The 23,016-nt window shown below is 50.0% G+C and overlaps 1 protein-coding gene across 4 annotated transcripts in view; it reads left to right on the top strand.

Moving 5' to 3' along the window:
- Positions 1-13,057: 13,057 nt before the first annotated feature.
- ABCC3 (ATP binding cassette subfamily C member 3) overlaps positions 13,058-23,016 on the top strand; it is a 97,318-nt gene continuing 87,359 nt past the window's right edge. For 2 of the 4 annotated variants that reach the window (XM_075014149.1, XM_075014151.1), the window contains exon 1: positions 13,074-13,461. In XM_075014149.1, the coding sequence (XP_074870250.1) occupies positions 13,432-13,461 (30 nt within the window). In that variant the 5' untranslated portion in view covers positions 13,074-13,431. Of the gene's footprint in view, positions 13,462-23,016 lie in introns of all 4 variants that reach the window. The other 2 variants (XR_012648217.1, XM_075014150.1) reach the window with 2 other exon arrangements.

The following is a 23,016-nucleotide window of genomic DNA, read 5'->3' on the forward strand; positions in this document are numbered from 1 at the left end:
TTTAAAAGGGATGAATTGTCCTGTATTTAGGCCCTTAAGGGCTGGGGGTGGGAGCAGGAGCACCCACGGCTACCGCTTCCCCAGGGCTCCGGAGCCTGAAGCATCCGCGGACGCCGCTTCCCCAGGGCTTGGTGCAAGAGGGAGGAGCCACCCCTCCCCCCATATCTTCCTGTCCCGTATTTGTGACAGGGAGATATGGTTGCCTAACACCTATGTTAACATGAAACACCTGTCTGGCAGGTAATAAGTGAAAAGCTCTTTTGTCCTGTGGCAGCCCTGGAAAGCAGGATGCAAATTAATTCAACTGTCAACCTCATTTTTCCCCTTTAAAAGAAAAAAGTCAGGTGGCGAATGAATGTCATCTGCTAGCAACTTGTTAGCAAATACCTTGGATTTCAAGGAGGTGGAATTTAGCAAATGCAAGGAACTAGTAGGTATGATCCCAGGGGAAGCAAGTCTTAGGGGAAAACCCAGTTTGAGAGGGTTGGCGATTTTTTCAGAGAGAGATTATTAATGGCACAAGAACAAACTATCCCACTGTGTGAGAAATATAGCAAGAGCCCACCCTGGATTAAGCAGGAGTCAAGATCTTCAATGATCTGAAACATAAAAGAATCCCACAAATTAAAAGTAGCAACAGGGTCAAATGATGAAGGACGAATATAAGAAAAACCACAGATATGTAGGGAAAAACTTAGACAGGCCAAGGCACAGAATGAGATTAAACTAGCAAGAGAAAAAAAAAACCAACCTTCTACAAACAAATTAGAACAGGGGTGTCCAATACATTTGCTAGTCACCACATGTGCCAAATAGGACGCTGCAGTGTGGCGAATATGGGCGTGGCCAACCTACAGTTCTTGCAGCATTTAAATGTGGCTCCTCTTGAGAGCTGCACATGAGAGCTGTGTCTACACATGCACGCTACTTCGAAGTAGCGGCACTAACTTCGAAATAGCGCCCGTCGCGGCTACACACGTCGGGCGCTATTTCGAAGTTAACTTCGACGTTAGGCGGCGAGACGTCGAAGTCGCTAACCTCATGAGGGGATCGGAATAGCGCCCTACTTCGACGTTCAACGTCGAAGTAGGGACCGTGTAGACGATCCGCGTCCCGCAACGTCGAAATTACCGGGTCCTCCATGGCGGCCATCAGCTGGGGGGTTGAGAGATGCTCTCTCTCCAGCCCCTGCGGGGCTCTATGGTCACCGTGGGCAGCAGCCCTTAGCCCAGGGCTTCTGGCTGCTGCTGCGGCAGCTGGGGATCCATGCTGCAGGCACAGGGTCTGCAACCAGTTGTCGGCTCTGTGGATCTTGTGGTGTTTAGTGCAACTGTGTCTGGGAGGGGCCCTTTAAGGGAGCGGCTTGCTGTTGAGTCCGCCCTGTGACCCTGTCTGCAGCTGTGCCTGGCACCCTTATTTCGATGTGTGCTACTTTGGCATGTAGACGTACCCTCGCAGCGCCTATTTCGATGTGGTGCTGCGCAACGTCGAAGTTGAACATCGACGATGCCGGCCCTGGAGGACGTGTAGACGTTATTCATCGAAATAGCCTATTTCGATGTTGCTACATCGAAATAAGCTATTTCGATGTTGGCTTCACGTGTAGACGTAGCCGAGGTGTGCCATCTGCCCGCTCCATGCACATGCCCCACGGCTACTTGGGAGAAGCACATGGCGACAGCGGAGGTGGCTCTGGGGGCAGTTCCAGCAGAGCTGGTGAGTTGCCAACATTGAATTTGAACAAGGGGGTGGGAGTGCCTGGGTCTGGGTAGGGCATTGTGTTGAGGGGCGGGGGGCTGGGGATGCCTGGCTCTGGGATAGGGCATTCTGTTGCAGAGGGGCTGGGAGCGCCTGGCTCACTAAAATTCTGTATAATGTAATGTGGCGAATACGGAAAGAGAACAACCACAAGCGTGTCAGTCTTTGAATTCCTATTGAACACGGCTGCATTAGAAGTAGGAGGAAGACCAAGGACAGGGTAGACCATTACTCAATGAGGACAGAAAGACAGTGACAGAAAATGGGGAAATGGGGGAGCTGCTAAATGCCTTTTTAGTTTCAGTTTTCACCAGAAAGGTTAGTCATGATCAGACATGTAAAATAATGAACAGCAGTGAAAATAAAATGGAATCTGGGAGTTATAATGGATCACAAGCAATATATATGGGTCACCAGTGTAATACTTTTGCAAAAAAGCAAACATCGCTCTGGGATGTATCAGCAGGCATGTTCTGAACAAGACACAAGAAGCAATTCTTCCACTGTGCTGATAAGACACAGCTGGAGTAGAACAAGAAGTCTTGTGGCACCTTACAGACTAACAGATATTTTGGAGCATAAGCTTTTGTGGGCAAAGACCCACTTCATCAGATGCATGAGTGGGGTGGTGGTTTCAGAGGGATAGTTAAAGAGTGGGGTCCCAGTAAAAGGGAGGGCCAGAGCTGACAAGGTCTATTCAGCAAGGTGGAAATGGCCCAGTATCAATAGTACTTATCAAAAGAGGAAAAAACAAATTAGATCAGACAGGGGGATGTGAGCCTTTGTCAGAGTCTAATGGGGAGATATTAATGCCCAGGGCAGAGAAGCTGGTTTTGTAAGCTGTGAGCCACTCCCAGTCTCTCTTTAATCTTTGGTTAGTGGAGTCAAATTTGCAAACGAATTGCAGCTCAGAGATTTCTCTCTCCATTTGATTTTTTTAAATTTGTTTCAGAACTGTCACCCTTAAATCTGCCACTGAGTGTCCAAGGAGATTGAAGTGTTTATCCACTGGCTTCTATACATTACCTTTCCTGATGTCTGATTTATGTCCATTTACTCTTTTACGGAGAGACTGTCCAGTATGGCCAATGTAAATTGCAGTGGGGCATTACTGGAACATGATGGCATATATTATATTAGTAGAAGTGCAGGTAAAGGAGTCCCTGATGATGGTATGGTTGATGTTAGGTCCTGTGATGATGTCACTGATGTAGATATGTTAGCAGCAAGGACTGTTGCAGGGGCTGGTTCCAGGCCTAGAATCACTGGTTTGTGATTTGTAGTGGCTGGTGAGGATTTGTTTAAGGTTGGCAGGCTGTCTGTAGGCGAGGACAGGCCTGCCTCCCGAGGTCTGTGAGAGTGAAAGATCATTGTTCAGGATGGGTTGCAGATCACTGATGATGCATTGGAGAGTCCTTAGGTGGCGGCTGTATGTGATAGTCAGTGGTGTTCTCTTGCTTTCCTTGTGTAGGGAATGTGGCAGAAGGAATGCAGTGCTGCTGAAGGCTGGGAGGAATGAGTCTCCCAGAGGTCATCTGCATAAGAATGCAAAAGGTGTGCATGTGTGATACCTTTTCAGGCAAAGCCTAATGGGTAGCAAGTAAGCCATGAGATTTGGTCTATTGTAAACATGTAGTTGTAAAATCACAATTTAAGCTGACACTTAATGCGGGAGTTGTGAGATCTCACCAATGCTCTGGGTTGTTGTGGGGGACAGGGCAGTCGCCTTAGCTGTGTAAGACATTGATTACACAGGGCTCCCTGGTTTAAAGCATCCTAAGAGAGAGGGGGAGGGGTACTGGTTGAGCCAGCTTGCTGTGTGCCTTGGTCCTGCCTATGCTTTGGCCATATAGCTATAAGCCGGGCTTGACTAACCCTCCCCACCTGTTAAAAGATAGAGCTGGATATTAGGGTGTTTGTGAAACCCCACACTAGAGATACTGAGAGCTGAAATCACAGAGTGGCAGCTGAAATCACTGGGTTGTGCCTTAGGGCAGTCCCAAGCAGTGGGGTTAGGACCGGCAGACAACAGCAGGACCAGCAGGTGGCCTGTAGGAGTGGCGGTAGATGACAGCAGGCGGCTGGTAGGAGCGGTGGCAATGGTAGACGACAGCGACTGGCGGGCGGCTGGTAGGAGCGGCGGTAGATGACGGTGGGTGGCCAGTAGGAGTGGCGGCGGGGGTAGACGATGGCGACCAGCGGGTGGCTGGTAGGAGCGGCGGCAGACGACAGCGACTGGCAGACGGCTGGTGACAGCAAGGGGAGGCTACAGACAAGTGGACAGCTAGTATTGCCCTGGTGATGTATCTGTGGGCTTTGAGTTTGGGACTGCACCGCAGAGGGTACACCCTGTAACTGTGTGTGTGTGGAAAAGGGCCAAGAGCCCCAGCAAGAGACTGGGTTCTACTGCATATGGGGATGGTATCTGGGTAAAAGGGGTTTTGTCTCTTCTGTGCTGAGATATACTGCATCTGTCGCTGTAACCTTGGGGTAGGTTACAGTCATTAAACAAGCCATTTCTATCTCAGACTCTGTGCTTGCGAGGGGGGGGAGAACCGCCTTACAGGCACCCAGCACGGGGGTGTAATTGTCCCAGGCCACTGGGTCGGGGCTCGAGCCGGTTGGTTGTATCCTTGATAGGAAAACCCCACAAGAGTTGAACCCGGCCCTTCTGGCAGGCATCTGGCGTTAACAGAAGGGTTACACTTGCAAGCCCTGTCTTGTAGCAGGTGGCTTCTGGGTACCTGTCTGGCTCTATCAGTCCGTTTCCTCACTTCCTTAGGTGGTTATTGTAGTTTGAGGAAAGCTTGGTAAAGGTCTTGTAGATGTTTGTCTCTGTCTGATGGATCAGGGCAAATACGGTTGTACCTTAGTGCCTGGCTGTAAACAACGGATCATGTAGTATGCCCTGGATGGAAGCTGGAAGTGTCTAGATAAGCATAGAGGTCTGTGGGTTTTCGGTATAGGGTGGTATTTATGAGACCATCGCTTATCTGCACAGTATTGTCCAGGGAGTGAATTTCTTGTGTGGACCGGTCCAGGCTAAGGTTGATGGTGCGGTGGAAACTGTTGAAATCACTGTGGAACTCTTCAAGAGCCTCCTTCCCATGGGTCCAGATGATGATGATGTCATCAATGTAGCACAAGTAGAGGTGGGGCACTAGGGGACAAGAACTGAGAAAGCGTTGTTCCAGGTCAGCCATAAAAATGTTGGCATACTGTGAGGCCGTGTGGGTGCCCATAGCAGTGCCACTGATTTGGAGCTATAATTTGTCCCCAAATCTGAAATAGTTGTGGATGAGGACAAAGTCACAAAGCTCCGCCACCATTTGTGCCTCAGTCTCATCAGGAATAATGTTCCTCAGAGCTTGGAGTCCATCTTCATGTGGGGTATTGGTGTAAACGGCCTCTACATCCATGGTGGCCAAGGTTTTCAGGGAGGTCAGCAATGGACTGTAGTTTCCTGAAGAAGTTGGTGGTATCTCGAAGAAAGATGGGGGTGCTGGTAGCATAGGCTCTAAGTAGAGAGTCCACATATCCAGACATCCTGTGGTGAGGGTGCCAATGCCTGAGATGATGCGGCATCTGGGATTTCCAAGTTTATGGATCTTGGGTAGCAGGTAGAATAACCCTGGTTTGGGTGCAAGGGGTATGTCTGTGTAAATCTGTTCCTGTGTTTTTATAGGGAAGGTTTTGAGAAGATGCTGTAGTTTCTTTGTGTATTCCTCAGCGGGATCCTCGGACAGAGGCCTGTAGAATGTGGTATTGGAGAGTTGCCTGGCAGCCTCCTTTTGGTAGTCTGTCCTATTCATGATGACAACAGCGCCTCCCTTGTCGGCCTCTTGGATGACAATGTCAGAGTTGTTTCTGAGGCTGTTGATGGCGTTGCGTTCTGCATGGCTGAAGTTATGGGGTGAGTGATGCTGCCATTCCACAATTTCTGTCTGTGCATGCCAGCGTAAGCATTCTATGTATAGGTCCAGCCTGTCATTTCGACCATCTGGGGAGTCCATGAAGAATTCTTTTTCTTGTACCGTAGGTGGGAGGGTACCTGTGGGTTAGTGTGCTGTCCTGTGTCATGTTGGAAGTATTCCTTGAGTCCTAGACAGTGAAGGAAGGCTTCCAGATCACCACAGAACTGTATCAAGTTTGTGGTGGTGGTGAGGCAGAAAGAGAGTCCTCGAGAAAGGGCAGATTCTTCTGCTGGGCTGAGTGTGTAGCTGGATAGATTGACAATATTGCTGGGTGAGTTAGGGGTACCACTATTGTAGCCCCATGTGGAAAGTAAGAGTTTAGATAGTTTACAGTCCTTTTTTTCTGTAGAGAAGAGAAATGTGTGTTGTAAATCTCCTGTCTTGTTCTAGTAAAGTCCAGCCATGTGGAGGTTTGCGTGGAAGATTGTTCATTTATGAGGGTCTCCAGATTTGAGAGCTCTCTTTTGATGTTGCCCTGTTTGTTGTACAGGATGATGATTAAGTGGTTCCTCAGTTTCTTCGAGAGTGTGTGGCACAATCTCTCACTGTAATCTGTGTAGCATGTTGATTTCAGTGGGTTTTTCACCTTCAGTCCTTTTGGCATGATGTCATTCTGTTTGCATTTGGAGAGGAAGATGACGTCTGTCTGTATCTGTGCAAGTTTTTTCATGAGGTTGATGGATTTCCACTCATTGCGGCTAAATATAGTGCCTTGCATGGTGACAAGTATCAGAGAGGTAGCTGTGTAGCTGGAGTAGTGTGTCCAGGATTGTGCAAGACGAGGATGGTAAGTTCTATGCATACTAAACTAGTCAGCTATCCACTATCTTCTTAGCATATCTCCAGTCTTCCAACCAGATATGACATCCAGGAAGGAAGAAGCAGCATGGCTGGTAGCAGCTGCTATAATTATTTCCAGTATTTTATTTACATAATTACATAAAAAGCCTCTGAAATTCAGTTCCTCCAGTTGTACAATTTCCCTACATTTACCATTCCAAGACACAGGTCAGAGTGGGTAGACAGCTGTGCCTTTGTGATCAGTGCCAGGGAGCATATTTACAATTTCCAAAAGGCACCTACTGAGTTTCTAGGAGGTGGAATAGCAGCAACCGGAAGCCTGCCTGCCTAGTTGGGGGAAGAGGCAGAACTGCCTCCCACACTCACTGGTGGCAGACAGCAGAACAATGTGGCTGGGAGCCAGGGAAGTTGAGCAGAGAAGGTGAGTGCCCCACCCTCTCCAGCAGGGATTGGGGCCCCCACACTCTCTGCACTGGTGGTAAGTGGAGCAACCCGGCCTCAGCACAGCAGGCTGGGAGACGGACAGCACAGCAGAGCAGGATGGTGGCTCTGTCCCCAATGGCCACAAAGATTGCAGGGGGACTTGCCCCATGAAAGGCCTCCCAGTAATTCCCCCCACTCACTTTGCTCAGGGGAAGGGGCTTTTGGCTAGGACACAGTTTCTTAAACTGGGGGCTTGCCCCCCTGGGGGGACGTGAAGAAATTCCAGGCAGGGCGCAAAGCAACCCAGCCCCTCCATAGTCATTCCCTCCACCTCAAGAAAAAGCTGGCCCTTGCTTCTGGCTCTCAGCCCCTGCCATTTCACATGGATGACCTGACACAACCACTACAAAGCAGGCAGCCGGTGAAGGCCCACGTGGAGCTAGCCACCTCCTGCAAAGGTGAGTGAGTGTGGGTTGTGGGGGAGGAGGAGGACGGGGTTAGATAAGGGGCTGGTGCTGCCTGGCTTTGGAGGGGAGGGGCTCTGGCAGGTGGCTCACAGGCAGCTGGGGTGGTTGGCCCATGGTAAAAAAGAGGTGGGGTGTGCATGAGGGTTTCTCAGAAATCAAAAAGGAGGTGTGATGCTGCAAAGTTTGGAAACCGCTGGGCTAGGGAGTTGGGAGGGAGCGGAGCAGAGCAGAGGCATGGAAGGGCAGGGCAGAGTTTGAGGGAAGGGGGGTGTGGAAGCAGGGTGGGACAGGGGCCTGGGGCACTGAGGGTGGTTGCCCTCAAAAAAGATATATTGGCATTAGGAAAGGTTCAGAAAAGGGCAACTGAAATGATTAAGGGTTTGGAACGGGTCCTGTATGAGGAGAGGCTAGAGAGACTGGGACTCTTCAGTCTAGAAAAGAGGTGACTGAGGGGCAATGATAGAGGTATATAAAATCATGAATGGTGTGGAGAAAGTGAATACAGAAAAGTTATTTATTGTTCCCATAATATAAGAACTAGAGGACACCAAATGAAATTAATGGGTAGCAGGTTCAAAACTAATAAAAGAAAGTTTTTCTTCACACATCTAATGAAGTGAGTCTGTGCTCACGAAAGCTCGTGCTCAAAACTTTTCTGTTAGTCCATAAGGTGCCACAGAACTCTCCGTTGCTGTTTCTTCACACAGCACACAGTCAACCTGTGGAACTCCTTGCCAGAGGATGCTGTGAAGGCCAGGACTCTAACAGAGTTTAAAAAAGAGCTCAATAAATATTTGGAGGTTAGGTCCATAGATGGCTATTAGCAAGGGGTAAGGTATGGTGCCTTTTGTTGAAGGCGGGAGATGGATGGCAGGAGACAAATCGCTTGATCATTGTCTTCGGTTCACCTCCTCTGGGGCACCAGGCATTGGCTACTGTCGGCAGACAGGATACTGGGCTAGATGGACCTTTGGTCTGACCCAGTATGGCTGTTCTTATGTTCTTATGCCCTGGGCCCCTCTAGGAATTGCCCTGCAGACACCACTGGACTTTACAACCCGCCACCTATGCCAGTGATCTCAGGGGTTATCCTAGGGTTGCCAGGAATCCAGTTTTCAATGGGAATGCATGGCCAAAAAGAGACCCTGGTGGTTCTGGTTAGTACCACTGGCCAGGCTGTTCAGAGTCCAGGTATTACAAAGCGGGGACCCAGGACTAAGGCAGGCCCCCCACCTGCCTGGCGGCAGGAGGCTCCTGGAAGCAGCTGCCAGGTCTCTGGAGCCCCCAGGAGGCTCACTGCTGTCATTGGCTGTGCACATTCTGGGAGATGTAGTAAGTACCACCAGGATCCCAACCCCCAGCCACTCTGAACACCTGCACGCCCTGCTGGAGCTCTCATGTTCCCCACGCCCCAACCTCCTGACTCAGCCTAGAGCTTCCCCTCCTGCATCTCCAAATCTGTCATCCCTGGCCCCAGCCTTGCACCCACACCGTCAGCTGAAGCCCTTAGGCTCCCCCACCCAATCTTCTGCACCAGCCCAGAGCTTTTTTGTGAACCCTGAACCACTCATTTGTGATCCCGCCCTATAGTCACACCCCCAGCTGCAGCCTTTACCCCCTCCACACCGACACCCCTGCCCTAGCTGGTGAAAGTGAATTAGGGTCAGGGACAAATGATGGAGGATGGAGCTAGAATGGGCGTGGCCTCAGAAAGGGGATGTTCCTCCCATTTTAGAATCAGGCCTGCCAACAGGAGGGGCAAAGGGGGCAGTTGCCCTGGGGCCTGTTTCAAAGGGGCCCAGAGCTGCAGCCACCAATGCTGCCCAAGCAGAAGCCGCTTTTGAAGTGCCTTGACACTGCTCCATGGGGCTGTAACAGAGGGAGGAAGGCCCAGCACCATGATCAGGGTGGCGCTAAAAGCTGATTGCCCTTGTCCATGCATGGAGCTGGGCCCTGCTACCTGCTTGCCTCAGAGCCTGTGGTGGCTGTTGGCCCTGCTACATGCAATTGGAAAGTTAGCTGACAAGTTATTCTGCTCTTCCCTGAGGAGGGGTCAGCAACCCCCGGCACAGGTGCCAAGAGTGGCATGTGAGCAGATATTCATTAGCACCCAGGGTGGGAGCTCAGACCTGCCTCTCCTTCCTCTCGCAACCAGGAGCTTGCTGGAAGCCAGGCTGCCTGTGGGTTAACAAAGACCAGCTAATGCTACCAACCATGCCCAAACGGTAAAGCTCTGCCTCCTAATTTAGTTATTGATGAAACTGTTGTAAGTAGGACTATTATTGGGCTTTATCTATGTAACCCTTCTATTAATGCCAGGTGCCTGCCAGAAGGGCTGGGTTCAGCTCTAGGGGTTTCATGTCAAGGATACAACCAACTGGCTCGAGTCTCCACCCAGTGGCCTGGGACAATCTCACCCCACTTGCTGGGTGCCTGTAAGGCAGTTCTCCGCCCTCCTCACAGGTACAGAGTCGAAGATAGAAACACCTTATTTAATAACAATAAGCTACCCCAAGTTTACAGTGACATATGCAGTATATCTAAGCAAAGGAGAGACAAACCCCTTTAACAAGATACCATCCCCATACGCTATAGAACCAAGTCTCTTGCTGGGGCTCTTGGCCTTTCCCCCACACGCAGTTACAGGGCGTACCTCTCGCGGTGCAGTCCCAGACCCAGAGCCCACAGATACATCACCAGGGCAGCACTAGGTGTCCACTTGTCTGCAGCATCCCACTGACTGCCACCTGCTGGCCGCTAGCTACTCCTCCTACCTTCCGTCCATCTGCTCTCTGCTCCCTTACTGGCCACCTGCCGGTCGCATGGTCCACCGCTCCTCCTACCAGCTGCCCGCTAGTCGCTGTCATCCACCGCTCCTCCTACTGGCCACCCACTGGTTGCCCTCATCCACCGCTGCTCCCTTACCTGCCGCCCGCACGCCATTGTCCGCCACTGCTGCTCCCTTACCGGCCACCCGCCAGTCACTGTCCACCCTCCTCGTACCACCCACCCACCAGCATCTGCTGGGGGATCACCCTGAGGCAGAACCCTGTGATCTCAGCTCTGCATGGCCTCAGCTGCCACTCTGTGATTTCAGCTCTTAATATTGCCAATGTGCAGTTTCATGAAAACCCTTGTATCCAGCTCTATCTTTCAACAGGTGAGGAGTGCTAGTCAAACCAGGCTTATAGCTATATAACCAAGGCATAGGCAGGGCCAAAGCACTCAGCAAACTGGCTCAACTAGTACCCCTCCTCTCCTGCCTTACAATGCTTTAAACCAGGGAGCCCTGTGTAATCAACGTCTTACGCAGCTGTGGAGACTGCCCTGTCCCCCACAACAACCCAGAGCATTGGTGAGATCCCACAACTCCCACACTGAGTATCAGCATAAATTGTGATTTTACAACAATGTGTTTACAATAGACAAAATCTCATGGTTTACTTGCTACCCATCAGGCTTTGCCTGAAAGGTATCACATGTGCACACCTTTGCATTCTCATGCAAATGGTCTCTGGGAGACACATTCCTCCCAGCCTTCAGTGGCATTGTGTTCCTGCTGCCACATTCCTTACATCTAGATTGCCAAGAATTGTCAGTAAAAGATATACACGTTGGGCAACACATTTGAGTATCTCCTGCCAACACTTCTGTTGGGAGAGGCTTTCGCAACATTTAGCCCATCTAAGTAGGGCCAAATGTTGGGAAAACCCTCCTCTAACGATGCCTCCTACCTCATGGAACAAGGAAGACTGGTCTGTTGGCAGAAGGCTCCCGACACGGCAATGTAGACATAGCCTTAGCATAGGGGTCAACAACCGATGGCTCCAGAGCAGCGTGCGGCTCTTTAATGAGTCATTTGCAGCTCAGGATGCTGCCACTATTGACTCCATTGTGACTCGCTACCAGCCCCCCGACAAGATCCCCCCGGGCAGGGCCTGGCCACAGAGCTGCCTCAGGTGGGCTGTCTGCTCCACTGGCAGGTTTCTGACCCTGGGACGCAAGAGAAGTCAGGGTGTGTGTGTGTGCCCAAGCTGCATGCAGCTCTTTGACCAATCAAATGCTCTGAGCTGCAGGAGAGCTGTGCACCACTCTGCGCATACCTCCCTCCCCAGTGCTTCGAGGGAGATGCACATGGCAGCAGCAATGGCAGCGGCTCTGGTGAGTTGCCGGCACTGGATTGCAGCAGGAATGGGTGGAAGGCACTGAGGGAGCCTAGCTCTGGAGAAGGGGAGGGAGGATTGGGTTAAAATGGAGGGGGGGCGCTGCGGGTACTTATTTTTCTTTAAAAGGGGTATATTGTATATTTAAAAAAAAGAGGTTGAGAAACACTGGTGTGGAGGGTTGATGTAAAGATGGCTCCTTCCTGTTCTGGAGGGATAGGTCAGCGGTTTGATCATTGGCCTGCTCAACCAATTGTGAGCTCAGTCTTTGAGGGGGCCATTTAGGGTTCTGGGGCAAATAGATTTTTTTTTAAAAAAGGGATAGTGCTTGGCCCTGCCGGAAAGGCGGGTGCCTAGACCCCATGACCTCCCCGGGTCCCTTCCAGTTCTATGAGATGTGTATATCCAAGTTGCTTTTTTTTTCCTCCGGCTTAAGAGCCTATCCCCAGGCGCAGCATTTACCTTGTCCTCATTTGCTTTCCAACTCGGGTGAAACTTAAAATTTGTAACTGGCAGAAACCATTGTGTGTGGGCTGTTTTTAAAACAGGTCTTACAAAAATTATAGTTTGACATTGCTTATTAAAGACTGCCTCATATTCACATGCATTGCGGCTCTCAAAGTATTGATTTTGTCACCAAATTTGAAAAAAAAAGGCTCTTCTCACTGTTTTGTTTGCAGACCTGTGCCTCACTGATTTTAAAAAGTATCAGGGTACAGAGAGGTCAAATAGCAACACTCCACTTCGGAAAGGTTGCTGGCCCGTCCCAGCAGGTGGGTCAGAGCTGGCCCAGCAAGACCTCCTGGGCTTTAGTGTTTCATTCCAGCATGAGCCCCCCTGAGAACAGCCTCCCCTCCCGGCGTACACTGCACACCCAGCAATGGCAGAGAGCCCAGCCCAGCTGCAAGACGGAGACTTGCATCCCCTAACCCAGGGGTCCACAAAATGGGGGTGCAGGAAATTTCATAAGGAGGCGCAGCACAATCAGCTGCTGCGTCTCAGGCTCATCCATCTCACTGAAAATGCTGAAATACGTTACCGCTTTTATGTCTGTGTAGTCACAGTTATCTACCGACTAATAAAGTTGGTACTTTCTACACTTCTTTCCTCTGACTATAACTGACATTTCCCGCCGTTTGGATTACAGTAGAGAGGGGTGTGGTGCTGCCGGGGTCTTAACTGCAGGGATGGAAAGCGGAGCCTGATGTAAAAAGTTTGCTCACCTCTGCCCTAACCCTTTGCCAGAGGGGGGAGCGTGGCTGGCCCCAAGAGCCACCCCCGGATCCGGAAAAGGCGGCGGGGAGGGGGAAAGACACCTCCACAGGCTGCTGGGAAGCGGCAGAGGCAGGCAGAGCCCAGGCACGCCTGGCTCCTCCTTGCGGGGCGGGAAACGCCCGGCCGGACTGGCATCCGGGTTCGCTACATAACCCGCTCGGCTGGGATGAAGTGAACAGCCGCCCCAGGGCAGGGCAGGGCAGGGCAGGGCTCCGCATCGCCCCCGCGCGTGGCCCCGCACCAGCGGTGGCGTCAGGAAGCGCTACAAACCCCGCGGGACAGGGGCCCCACGTGGGGCTGGGGCTGGGCCCGGGTCCGTGTGCCAGGGGCGCAGCGCACAGGCAGCCCGGGGCTTGCTGGCCTCCAGCGGGGCGGGTGGATGCGGAGCCCCCTCCGCCTACCCCTCTCCGGGCTGTCCCCCCTGCCGCGGCGACCCGGCAGCGCTAAGCCCCGCCCGCGCCAAGCCCGGCCCCCCCGCTGCGACGCCCCGCCGGGGCTGAAGGAGGCGGCTGCACTCGCCGCGCGGCTGGCGGCGGAGGAAGCCGCTGCCGGGTCTGTCCCCGCCGCGCCATGGAGGCTTTCTGCGGCTCCCGCTTCTGGGTAAGCGGCGGCGCGCAGACCCCGGGGCCCCCCATCCCCAGCGCGGCGGGTGCTGCTGTCCCAGGCCGACCGCCCGGGTGCGGGCAGCCCCCCCCGCCCGGTTCTTCAGCCCCTCCGGGCAGGTCGGCGTGGAGGGAGGCTCCAGGGCCGGAGGAGAGGGGCGCTCCCGGGACGAGGCGGGAGCCTGCTCCCTTCCATGGGTTCCCATCCACGCGCGGAATAAATTTTGTGATGTGCACCGCGACAAGCGCGGCTGCGCACCGCCGCTGGAAACACGCTGCCGGCTGTGAGCGCTCCGCTCATCCCTCCGGCAGCATCTCGATCTCTGCCGGGCAGCCGCCCAAGTGCTCAGACGGCAGGGAGTACTGGCGTCGTGCGGGGGTACCTGGCAGCACCCCGAAAACCAGCCCCCGGCAAGGAGCGCCCTGGCCGATATACTGGACGCCCCTTGGGCTCTGTCCCAGCCCGTGTGCCTTGGCCTTACAACAGCAGTTTTCAGCCTAGTTTTAGTCATTCGCAGACCTCGAGGGCATGATTGCCCAAACTGGGGGTGTGCCCCCCGAGGGGCACATGAAGAAATTCCAGGGGGGGACGTGAGGCAACCCAGCCCCCTCCCATCATTCTCCCAACCCCAGTAAAGAGCTGGCCCTTGCTACCAGCTCTCAGCTCCTGCCGTTTCACATGGGCAGCCCGCTGCAGCTGCGACAAAAAGCAGGCAGCTGGCAAAGGCCCCACGGAGTTAGGTGCCTCCCGCAAAGCTTAGTGAATGTGGGCTGGGAGTTGGGGGGAGGATGGGGTTAAATGGGGGGCTGTCGGTGCCTGGCTTTGGGGAAGAGGAGGGGCTCGAGCGGGTGGCTCACGGTCAGCTGGGGTAAGTGGCTGGCCCCAGGAGCACAGGGGTGTCAGGCAGGTGGCCCATGGCTGTCAGGTGGTCGGTTTGGGCAGCTGGTGGGAGGGTGGGCAGCTGGCCCTGGCAGCACGGGGCTCAGGCAGATGGGTTCGGTGGCTGGCCCTAACGGAGCGGGGAGTCACGTGGGCATTTGGCCCCAGTAGCACAGGGGCTCAGGCGGCTGGTCTGTGGCTTGAGTGGGCATCCCCAGCAGTGCAGGGCTTGGGCTGGTGGGCCCAGCAACACGGGGCTCAGGCAGCTGGCCAGCTTGGGCTGCACCAGGCACCCACAAGGTGGGGCCTGTGCCATAGGACTGAGTGGTCCATAGTCGGTTTCCTAGGGTTTCCCAATTTATGGAGAATGCAGCAGCGTCTTTCACATTAAATTCATTTGTTTCTGCTGTTTCATTACATTTTTATTATGTTGTTGGGCCAAGAAAAACTATTTGTGCTTATTTTTAATTTTAAATATTTTGTGTTTATTTTAAATTATTAATTGAATTTTTTGTTAAAAGGGGGGTTGGATGATGGTAAAGAAGAGGTGGGGGTTGAGGGTTTCTCAAAAATCAAAAGGCGGGGCGTGATGCCAAAAAGTTTGGGAACTACTGCCCTACAGCATTTCAAATGGTGGTGCAGATTCTGCCTCCCCCACCTCCTGCAGTCTTAGATGTAATCTGTGGGGCCCCCTGGCTCCGTGGATCTCAGCTTGAGCCCCACCTGTTTAAAGGAACCCAGGGAGTTTGGAAGTAGGGAAGGAGAGGGCCCCCCCTTACTCCCCACAGTGTCTGCTCACTGCTATTCTAGGCCAGTGGGGCTGCAGGGTTGTGTGAAGGGGATTTAAATGGCCCTCTCCCCTTGGTGCTTTGAAACTCTTCCCGTACACCATGTTGTCTTTGGAGCAAGCCAAATGAGGTTTGGGAGGTTTGGCCCATTTGGGGAGCTGAGAGAACAGACTACCTCTCATTGGTACCCCCAGACTATCAACCTGCAGTGAACTCACCAGGGTTAATTGGGTTCGGTGCCCTGTTACAGGGATGCTCTTAGGTTGGGATGATGGCAAACCTGGGATGGGTTTTTTCAGAGGTGCTGAGTGCCTGCAGCACTCAACTCTTGTTGGTCCTTTGAAAATCAGGATCTGGATTCCTTCTCCCTCCACCATCCTCCCACCGCCCGCTAGCTCTGACCTGACCTTAGACAAATTGCATAGCTTCTCTATGCCTTGGGTTTCCTGCATGAACATACGGGAGTACAGACTGAACCTCTCTAGTCTGGCACTCTTGGGACCTGTGCTGAGCGAGAGAATTTGTCAGGCCACAGGAAGTCAGCATTGGCTATCAGCATAATCAACACTTCCACTGCTTACTGGGCTCTTAGAATCTGATGAAATAGGTCTGTCCCATGAAAGCTCATCGCCAAATTAATCATTTTGTTTGTCTTTAAAGTACTACATTTCTGCTTGTTTTGTTGGAGTACAGGCTAACACAGCCACCTCTTTGTTACTGGTTTCTTAGAAGATATTTAGGGGTAAATTAGAACTAACAACAGCACAGAACACTGAGAGCCAGGACTGATAGCGGGAAACAAACTTTTTGGGACCATGGGAACTTGGCCAAGCCCATGCTGAGTGGATATCTGGCTAACTAAAATCATGCTGGATTACAAATGTTGCTGGATTTGAGAGGTTCAACCTGTAATAAGATACCTGTGTATGTGTGTGTGTGTGTGTGTGTGTTGGAAACTGCAGCTAAGCCAAGAGAGTCGGAAGGTCCTAGTCCTAGCCAATGTCTCCTTCAATTTTTTTCCATCCACGTGCAGAATACATTTTGTTATGTGCACCAAAGTATGTGTGGATGTGCACCAGCAGGAGAAGCATATGCTGCTGGCTCTGGGTGCAGTGGGTGCTCTGCTAATCAGCTGGGCAGCAGCTGAATCTCCTGGGACAGTAGCTCAGTGCTCAGCTGACAGGGAATACTGCTCCTGTCCTGGCCGCTCCCCTGATGGGTGACCTGGGGCAAATCATTGCATTGCTTTGTGCCTCCTTTTCACTGTCTGTAAAGTGATTATTAATACACTCAAAGCGTGCTGAAATCTGATGAAAAGCGCTACCTGGAATCTGGGTATTGCTGCCATTTGAGGTCAACAGGTGGGAAGTGCTGCAGAAGTGGAATTGTCCAAATGAGCAGTAACAGAGAGATAGCCGTGCTAGTCTATATACTATCAAAACAAAACAGCAGTCCGGTAGCGCTTTAAAAACTAACAAAATAATATATTAGGTGATGAGCTTTCGTGGGACAGATCCACTTCTTCAGATCATAGCCATACCAGAACAGGCTTATTTTGTTAGTCTTTAAAGTGCTACTGGACTGCTTTTTTGTTTTGTCCAAATGAGGTTTGGGAAGTTTGGACCATTTCCTGCTTTCCTGAGGCTCTTGACTCCTGCCGAGTTTAAGCTTCCCTTTTTTACAAAATTACTTCTAGCCCTTAGGGTTGAGATGGTCACAATCAAAATGCCAGCTCATGCTGTATTGTTCTCCTGAGTCTGCAACTTTGGTCAAACTCTCAAGAACCTGTTCGGTTTCATGTTGTGGCTGTTTGAGGAAGTTCTGAGCAGCTGGAGAGGCAGAAAAGCTGGGAGATGATGGTGGAACAGAGACTCACTGTCCTCGTAGCAGCTGCATAGTGCTGTCTGAGGACAGTAGAAGCAAGCTGTCCTTACATGCAACAGCCGAGAAGCTCTGGAGCAGGGAAAACAACAGAACTAGCCTCTGTGCATTCTTCCTAGCAACTGTGCATTTATAGCAGACCTAAATCGTTAGGGTATAATCAAAAGTTAGTGTCCTTAAGCAGGGTGAAGGAGTATTAACCTGGTGGTGGTTGCATGACATGGAGCTCTGGGCTTTTCACCTGGGCTTGCCACTGGACTTTGTAAGTGGGCCACCTCACTCCTCAGTCTCATCTTTCATATCACGTCTGGCTTGCAAGGCTAGTCCTCTAGCTAGCTACATGGTGTCTGGGGCAGTGTTCCCCCTAATTGTTAACATCCATGGGCATAATAAATTTTGTTGTGCACCCAGGCTTGTGTAGTTGTGTACCGTCAATGGATGTACATGCTGCCCACTGTGGGTGGCTTTGGGTGCTCTTCTAATCAGCTGGGTGACACCTGAATTTCTCCTGGGTGGCCACCCAAGCACTCAGCTTATGGGGAACATTGGGGAATGTGTCAAACCATAGGCAGCCTTCTAGAATATTGGTTGTGGGGTTGTGTTGTCATTACTGCCAGGTGCTTTGACATTTTACAGCACCATATAAATTATAAGAATTGTTAACATAAATTACTCTTCACAGTGCTTCCCTCAGCTCTAGTAACCAGTTGTCAGTGGTGGTGGCGGCTGCTGCAGGCCAGAGCCCCCCCCAAGAAGCGGGACCTAGTGCAGAAGGGGTGGAGTTTAGCGCAGTCAGCCCTGGGGCCTTCTCGCACACCCTGAGTTGAGCATAGAGCGGCAGCACTCGTGGTGTTTCAAAAGAAGCTCTGAGCCCCAGGGCAACTGCTCCCTTGGTCCCCGGCTCCCTGTTGGCCAGTCTGCTCACTTTTAATAATACTCAGAGCTCTAGATCTCAGTCCTATGACTGAATCCAGGCAGGCAAACTCAGACATTACATGAAGTTCAATGAAGTTGCTGTGGCTTGAGTGCGTCGGACAGATTTGGAGCTTCTCTTTCTTTAATAATTTATGAATACTGTACGAGCATCTGGTTATGCAGTTGCTTACTGTGTGAATGTGTTGCTTAGTTTAATAAAGAGCTGATGAGGAAAAAAACAAGCAGGAAGGAGAAAGAGTGGTCCAAGATCAGAGTTTGCCAGATAAATGATTTTTCTGTTCAGTAGCAATTCCAAAACTTTTTTTAAAAAAGTGCATTTCGAGGTAGGGAGTTGAACCTGGGTGTCTTGTGTCCTAAGTGAGTGCCTAATCCACTGGGCCCTCTTTCTGCCTTCTGGTTGGTTTATAAACATCCGAAAGTATTTGTGTCAAATACAGAAAAAAGTTTTGGGTTGACTGACGCTGCATTTTTCATTGAATAAACAACTTGTGTAAAAATTCCACGGAGTTAAACACTAGCTTTAACTGGTTAACTGATTTAACACTTGCAGGAGATGTCTGGGGAGACAGCGCAAACCCATCTGGGCTGGAGCACCCCCCCGCCATAGACAGGGTCTCCTCTGTCTTGGCTGGGGGTGCGCTGGGGATTGGATCTGCTCTGGCCCAGCTGTACTGGGGTGGCTTCCTGGCCACAGCCCCACTGCAGGTGGGGGGCAGTCGAGCCAGGCCAGAACAGCCCTGGACACACTGCAGGACAAGGTTGCGCCAGGTGGGCCAGACCACTTCACATCTGTGCATGCCCAGGCACACTGGGAGCGGGTTGCAGCTCAAGCCCATACCAGTTAATTGTAAGCAGTAAACTGGTTAAACATTCATGTCCCTAAATTAAATGTTGGCGCTGTTTCCGCTGCAGGAAGTCAACGGGAGAAACACTCCTGTTGACTTCCCTTACTCCTCGTGTCTGTACTGGAGTTGACGGGAGAGCCTTCGACGTCTGATTTAGCGTGTCCCTGTTAGATGTACTAAATCGAACCCCAGAAAATCGACCTCTAAAGCATTGATCCGTGGGTAAGTGTAGATGTGCCTTCTGACTGCAGCAACACCTAATATGTTTAAAAATCTGAGGCCTAGTGGAATTCTCAAAAGCACCTAATTGCCCCCAAATCAGTGGGATTTTAGTGGGATTTTCGAAAAGCCTAGGTGCCTATCCATGCTAAAAATCTAACCTAAGTCACTTTTAAAAAAAGGTACTTGCATGTTTTTGTCTGTGTTCAGTTAATTATCGAATACATCACCTATAGCTATTGGGGATTATGTCCTGCTGATAACAGAAAATACACTTTCAGTCAAGGTTTCCACTATTTCTTATTACTATAGGTTGAACCTCTCTAGTTCAGCACTCCTGGGGCCTTACTGGTGCCAGATGAGAGAATTTGCTAGACCCACGGGAGGTCAATATTGCCTAGCGCATTGCCAACACTTCCATGGTTTACTGGGCTCTTAGAAGACATTTGGGGGTAAATTACAATTAAATAACAGCACAGAACACTGAGAGCCAGGACTGGCAGCTGTAAGGCACTTTATGGGACCATGATAAATTTGATCACACACACGATAAGTGGTCATCTGGATAGTTAAAATCATGCCAGATTACCTATTTGCTGGATGAGAATTTTGAATTAGAAAGGGTCAGCCTGTAGTGTAATCCCTTATAAATAAATACAAAGGAAAACAGTATACTATCTCTGAGCAGTTATTCACCACACTGACCAAAATGTTTGTTACACATAAACAGTGCTTTTTTGGGGAGTGAGGGAAAAAAGAGGAGCTGGTATACAGTACACAAAAAAAGTACTGCATGTAAAAGAAATGTTCTCTTGTTTAACAGTACCTGGGAAGACATTTTCTGCCGCACTGTACTGTGCAATTGCAATGTTTGTGAGCAAAATTAGGGGAAGGCAATATTTACTTGTAAAATGTACCAGCATAGGTGCAAGCTCAAGATGTGGCGGTATAGTTACATGTAAGGGTTCTCAGAGGTATGAAAAATGGCGTAGAAGTTTTAGAATCACATGGAGTTTTGCTTTTGAGACTAGTTAGTCATTTTAAGTACAGCCACACAGCCAAGTTATTTTGAGATAACAGATAAGAGATAGTGGAGATAAGACTTTGCTGTTGTCTGCCCTATGCATCTGCTATTTTGCTGTCATCTACACCAGCGATTCCTAAACTTCTTCCGGTCGTGGAACACTTGGACATCAACACCTTGTCTTTTTTACATCATCATGCTGTGAGGAACATTACTAATGGAAGATATTCAATAATCATATTAATTAAATTATTGTACAGTAAACTCAACTCCACAAATAATGTCACCAGACATTAACAAAACACACATAAAATTGGTTACTGTACAGTCCTTTGAAGAAAACTGTAAAATTAAGAAAATTCCATTCCAAATTACTCAGTTGCAATGGCGGAACACTTGGCCATAGTTCGCAGAACACCAGTGTTCTGCCAGAACATAGTTTGGGAACTGCTGGTCTACACTTTGCACTCACTGTTTTAAATTTATTTAGAAATCAGTAAACCTCATTGCAGGAGAACTAGGTGCTGTTAAGATGCAGAATAGTGCTTATTTCAAAATAAATGCCACATGTGCAAAGTACAGTTTTGTGTGTATCAGCCCGCTTTGAAAACAGCTGTTCCTGAATAGTTTATTTCAAAATAAGGCTGCTGCATAGACATAGCCTTCAAGAGTAACTATTGGAACTGCTGACCTAGGGATGAATTTTCTATTGCCTGTAATCCTTAAATTATGATCTGGACAGCTTTCTGAAAGAGGCTACAGCTCAGCAAGCATTGAGTTGATGTGCAAATTACTAGGCGGAATTCTCTCTTGCGTTAATCTGGAGGTCAGAATTGAGCATTCCTCTGGTCTTAAAATCGATGAATCTTTTCTTATTCATGGGGATTATTTTCCTGGTTCTGTTACATTGTTTTGTCTGTCTCTGTCCGATTTCTATTTTGTTTGGTTGATGCACATCTTTGACAGATATGGCCCTGATCCTTGGTTGTGCTGCAGTTACTTTATGCTGAACCCTAGCACAAAGTGCCCAAATGCCGGTGTGATCAGTTATATCTGATATTCGGTACATCTCTGGGCATCAAGAGGGGTTATGGTTAAGGATTCTGTACGATAAGCTAGAGCATCCTCCTAGTTGTTCTTGTGTATTCCGGATGTGGTAACATATTGGGTGCGCTTTTTCAAAAACATCTAAGGGATTTAGAAACACAAGCCCCATTCTCAAAAGCACCTAAATGATGTAGGTCCGCAGCGTCCAATACCTTCATCACTCACCACGTGTGATGTGGACATTGCAGTGTGGCAAATCTGGTTCTGGATTCACATGTAGCTCTTGGAGCCTTTAAATGCAGCTCTTCGTAGAGCTGCGTGCAGGGAGTGTAGTCTGCCTGCTCCAGACACGCGTCCCACTGCTTCGTGGGAGAAGCACATGGCAGAAGCCCTGGCGGCAGCACCAGCAGTGGCTTCAGCAGCAGATCCAGCTGTGGCTCTCATGAGTCACCAGCGTTAAATAAGAATGGGGGGTGGGGTTGGGGGATCCTGGCTTGGGGGAGGGCATTTATTTAGAGCCGGGGGAGGGGCTATGGTGAATATGGAAGGACGACAACCACCTGTGTGGCGATCTTTGTATTCCTATTGAACAGCACTGATGTAGGTTCTCCACTCTCATTGAAATCCAATGGCACTTTGGAGCCTAAATGCCCTGGATGCTTTCCAGAATTTTACACTAGATCCCTGAGGTGCTTCTGGAAATCTCCCTTTTTATGCTTCCGATATGCAGCTTCCTTCACACTCCTCTTCCTGAAATTCAGTGAAATGAATCATGGGATTTTTTTAAAAATAAAATTTACCGAAAGCAATTATATGTTTGAAAGTGATCCTCAGAAGTTTCTCCCCAGCCCAAATTGTGGAAAGTTCTCAATATGCTTTTTAAAACACACCCCAGATACATCATAAACATGTTTAAGCACAGTGGGTCATTTCTGCCTCAGAGCTAGAGTGTGGCTAGTTTGGATAGGAATGCTTTTTCACTGAATAAATGTAGCTGCCTTGAGTTTATTGCAAAGCTTACTAGAGTTTTCTTCTTTGTTTACAGTGGTGGATAGACCAGTATCTCAGCATGGACAGTCTGTGGCCCATCATGGTAATCTGTTGGTGGGCTGCAAGACATTTTGCTGACATTGACCATCCTCAGGCCTGGCCCACCGCAGCTCCCAGTGGATGTGGTTTGCCATGCCAGGTTGCTAGGAGCTGCAGGATGCGGTGAGCCACAGGATAATATAAACAAAATGTTTCTCAGAGTGCCAGCCGATTGCCCTAATGGGTCACGTGCAGTATTCCCTTTAATGTTCTCTGGACAGAATAAATTTTGTTATGTGCACCAGGGCATGTGTGGACCTGCACCACCACTAGAAACGTGCTGCCACATGTGGGCACCCTGCAAATCAGCTGGGTGAAACCAGAATCTGTTCTGGGCGGATGCCTGAGCTTTCAGGTTACAGGGAACACTGGTCATGTGTAGCCTGCAGTTGCCCGACAGTGGCATAGTATAATTGTAGAGGATGGAATAGAATCACTATTCTTTTTTTTTTTTTTTAAATATATGTCCTTTTTAAAAAAAATCTTCCCTGCCGTCTCCCTTTTTGCCGTCTTCCTGTGAGGAGCCCCATGTATCTGCAGGCTTTGTGTGAAACTTCTTTGCAGGAAAAGGGGCTTAGACTAAAAGATCACGGTCAAGAGACCATTTTTTTCCCTGGATTTTAAAACCAGAAGGATTCATTAGGATCAGCTCGCCTGACTTCCTGCGCAACACAGACTAAGAATTTCAACCAATAATTCTTACATCAAGGCCACTAATTTGTTGAACTAGAGCGTATCTTTTGATCAGCCTTCTGATCTTTATTTAAGGACTTCATGTGATGGAGAATCCACAAGACTTCTTGATAAGATGTTCTTGTGATTAATTAGCCTGATGGGTAAGACC

Source organism: Carettochelys insculpta, chromosome 20 (assembly GCF_033958435.1).
Source record: "Carettochelys insculpta isolate YL-2023 chromosome 20, ASM3395843v1, whole genome shotgun sequence".
Taxonomy (NCBI): Eukaryota; Metazoa; Chordata; order Testudines; family Carettochelyidae; genus Carettochelys; species Carettochelys insculpta.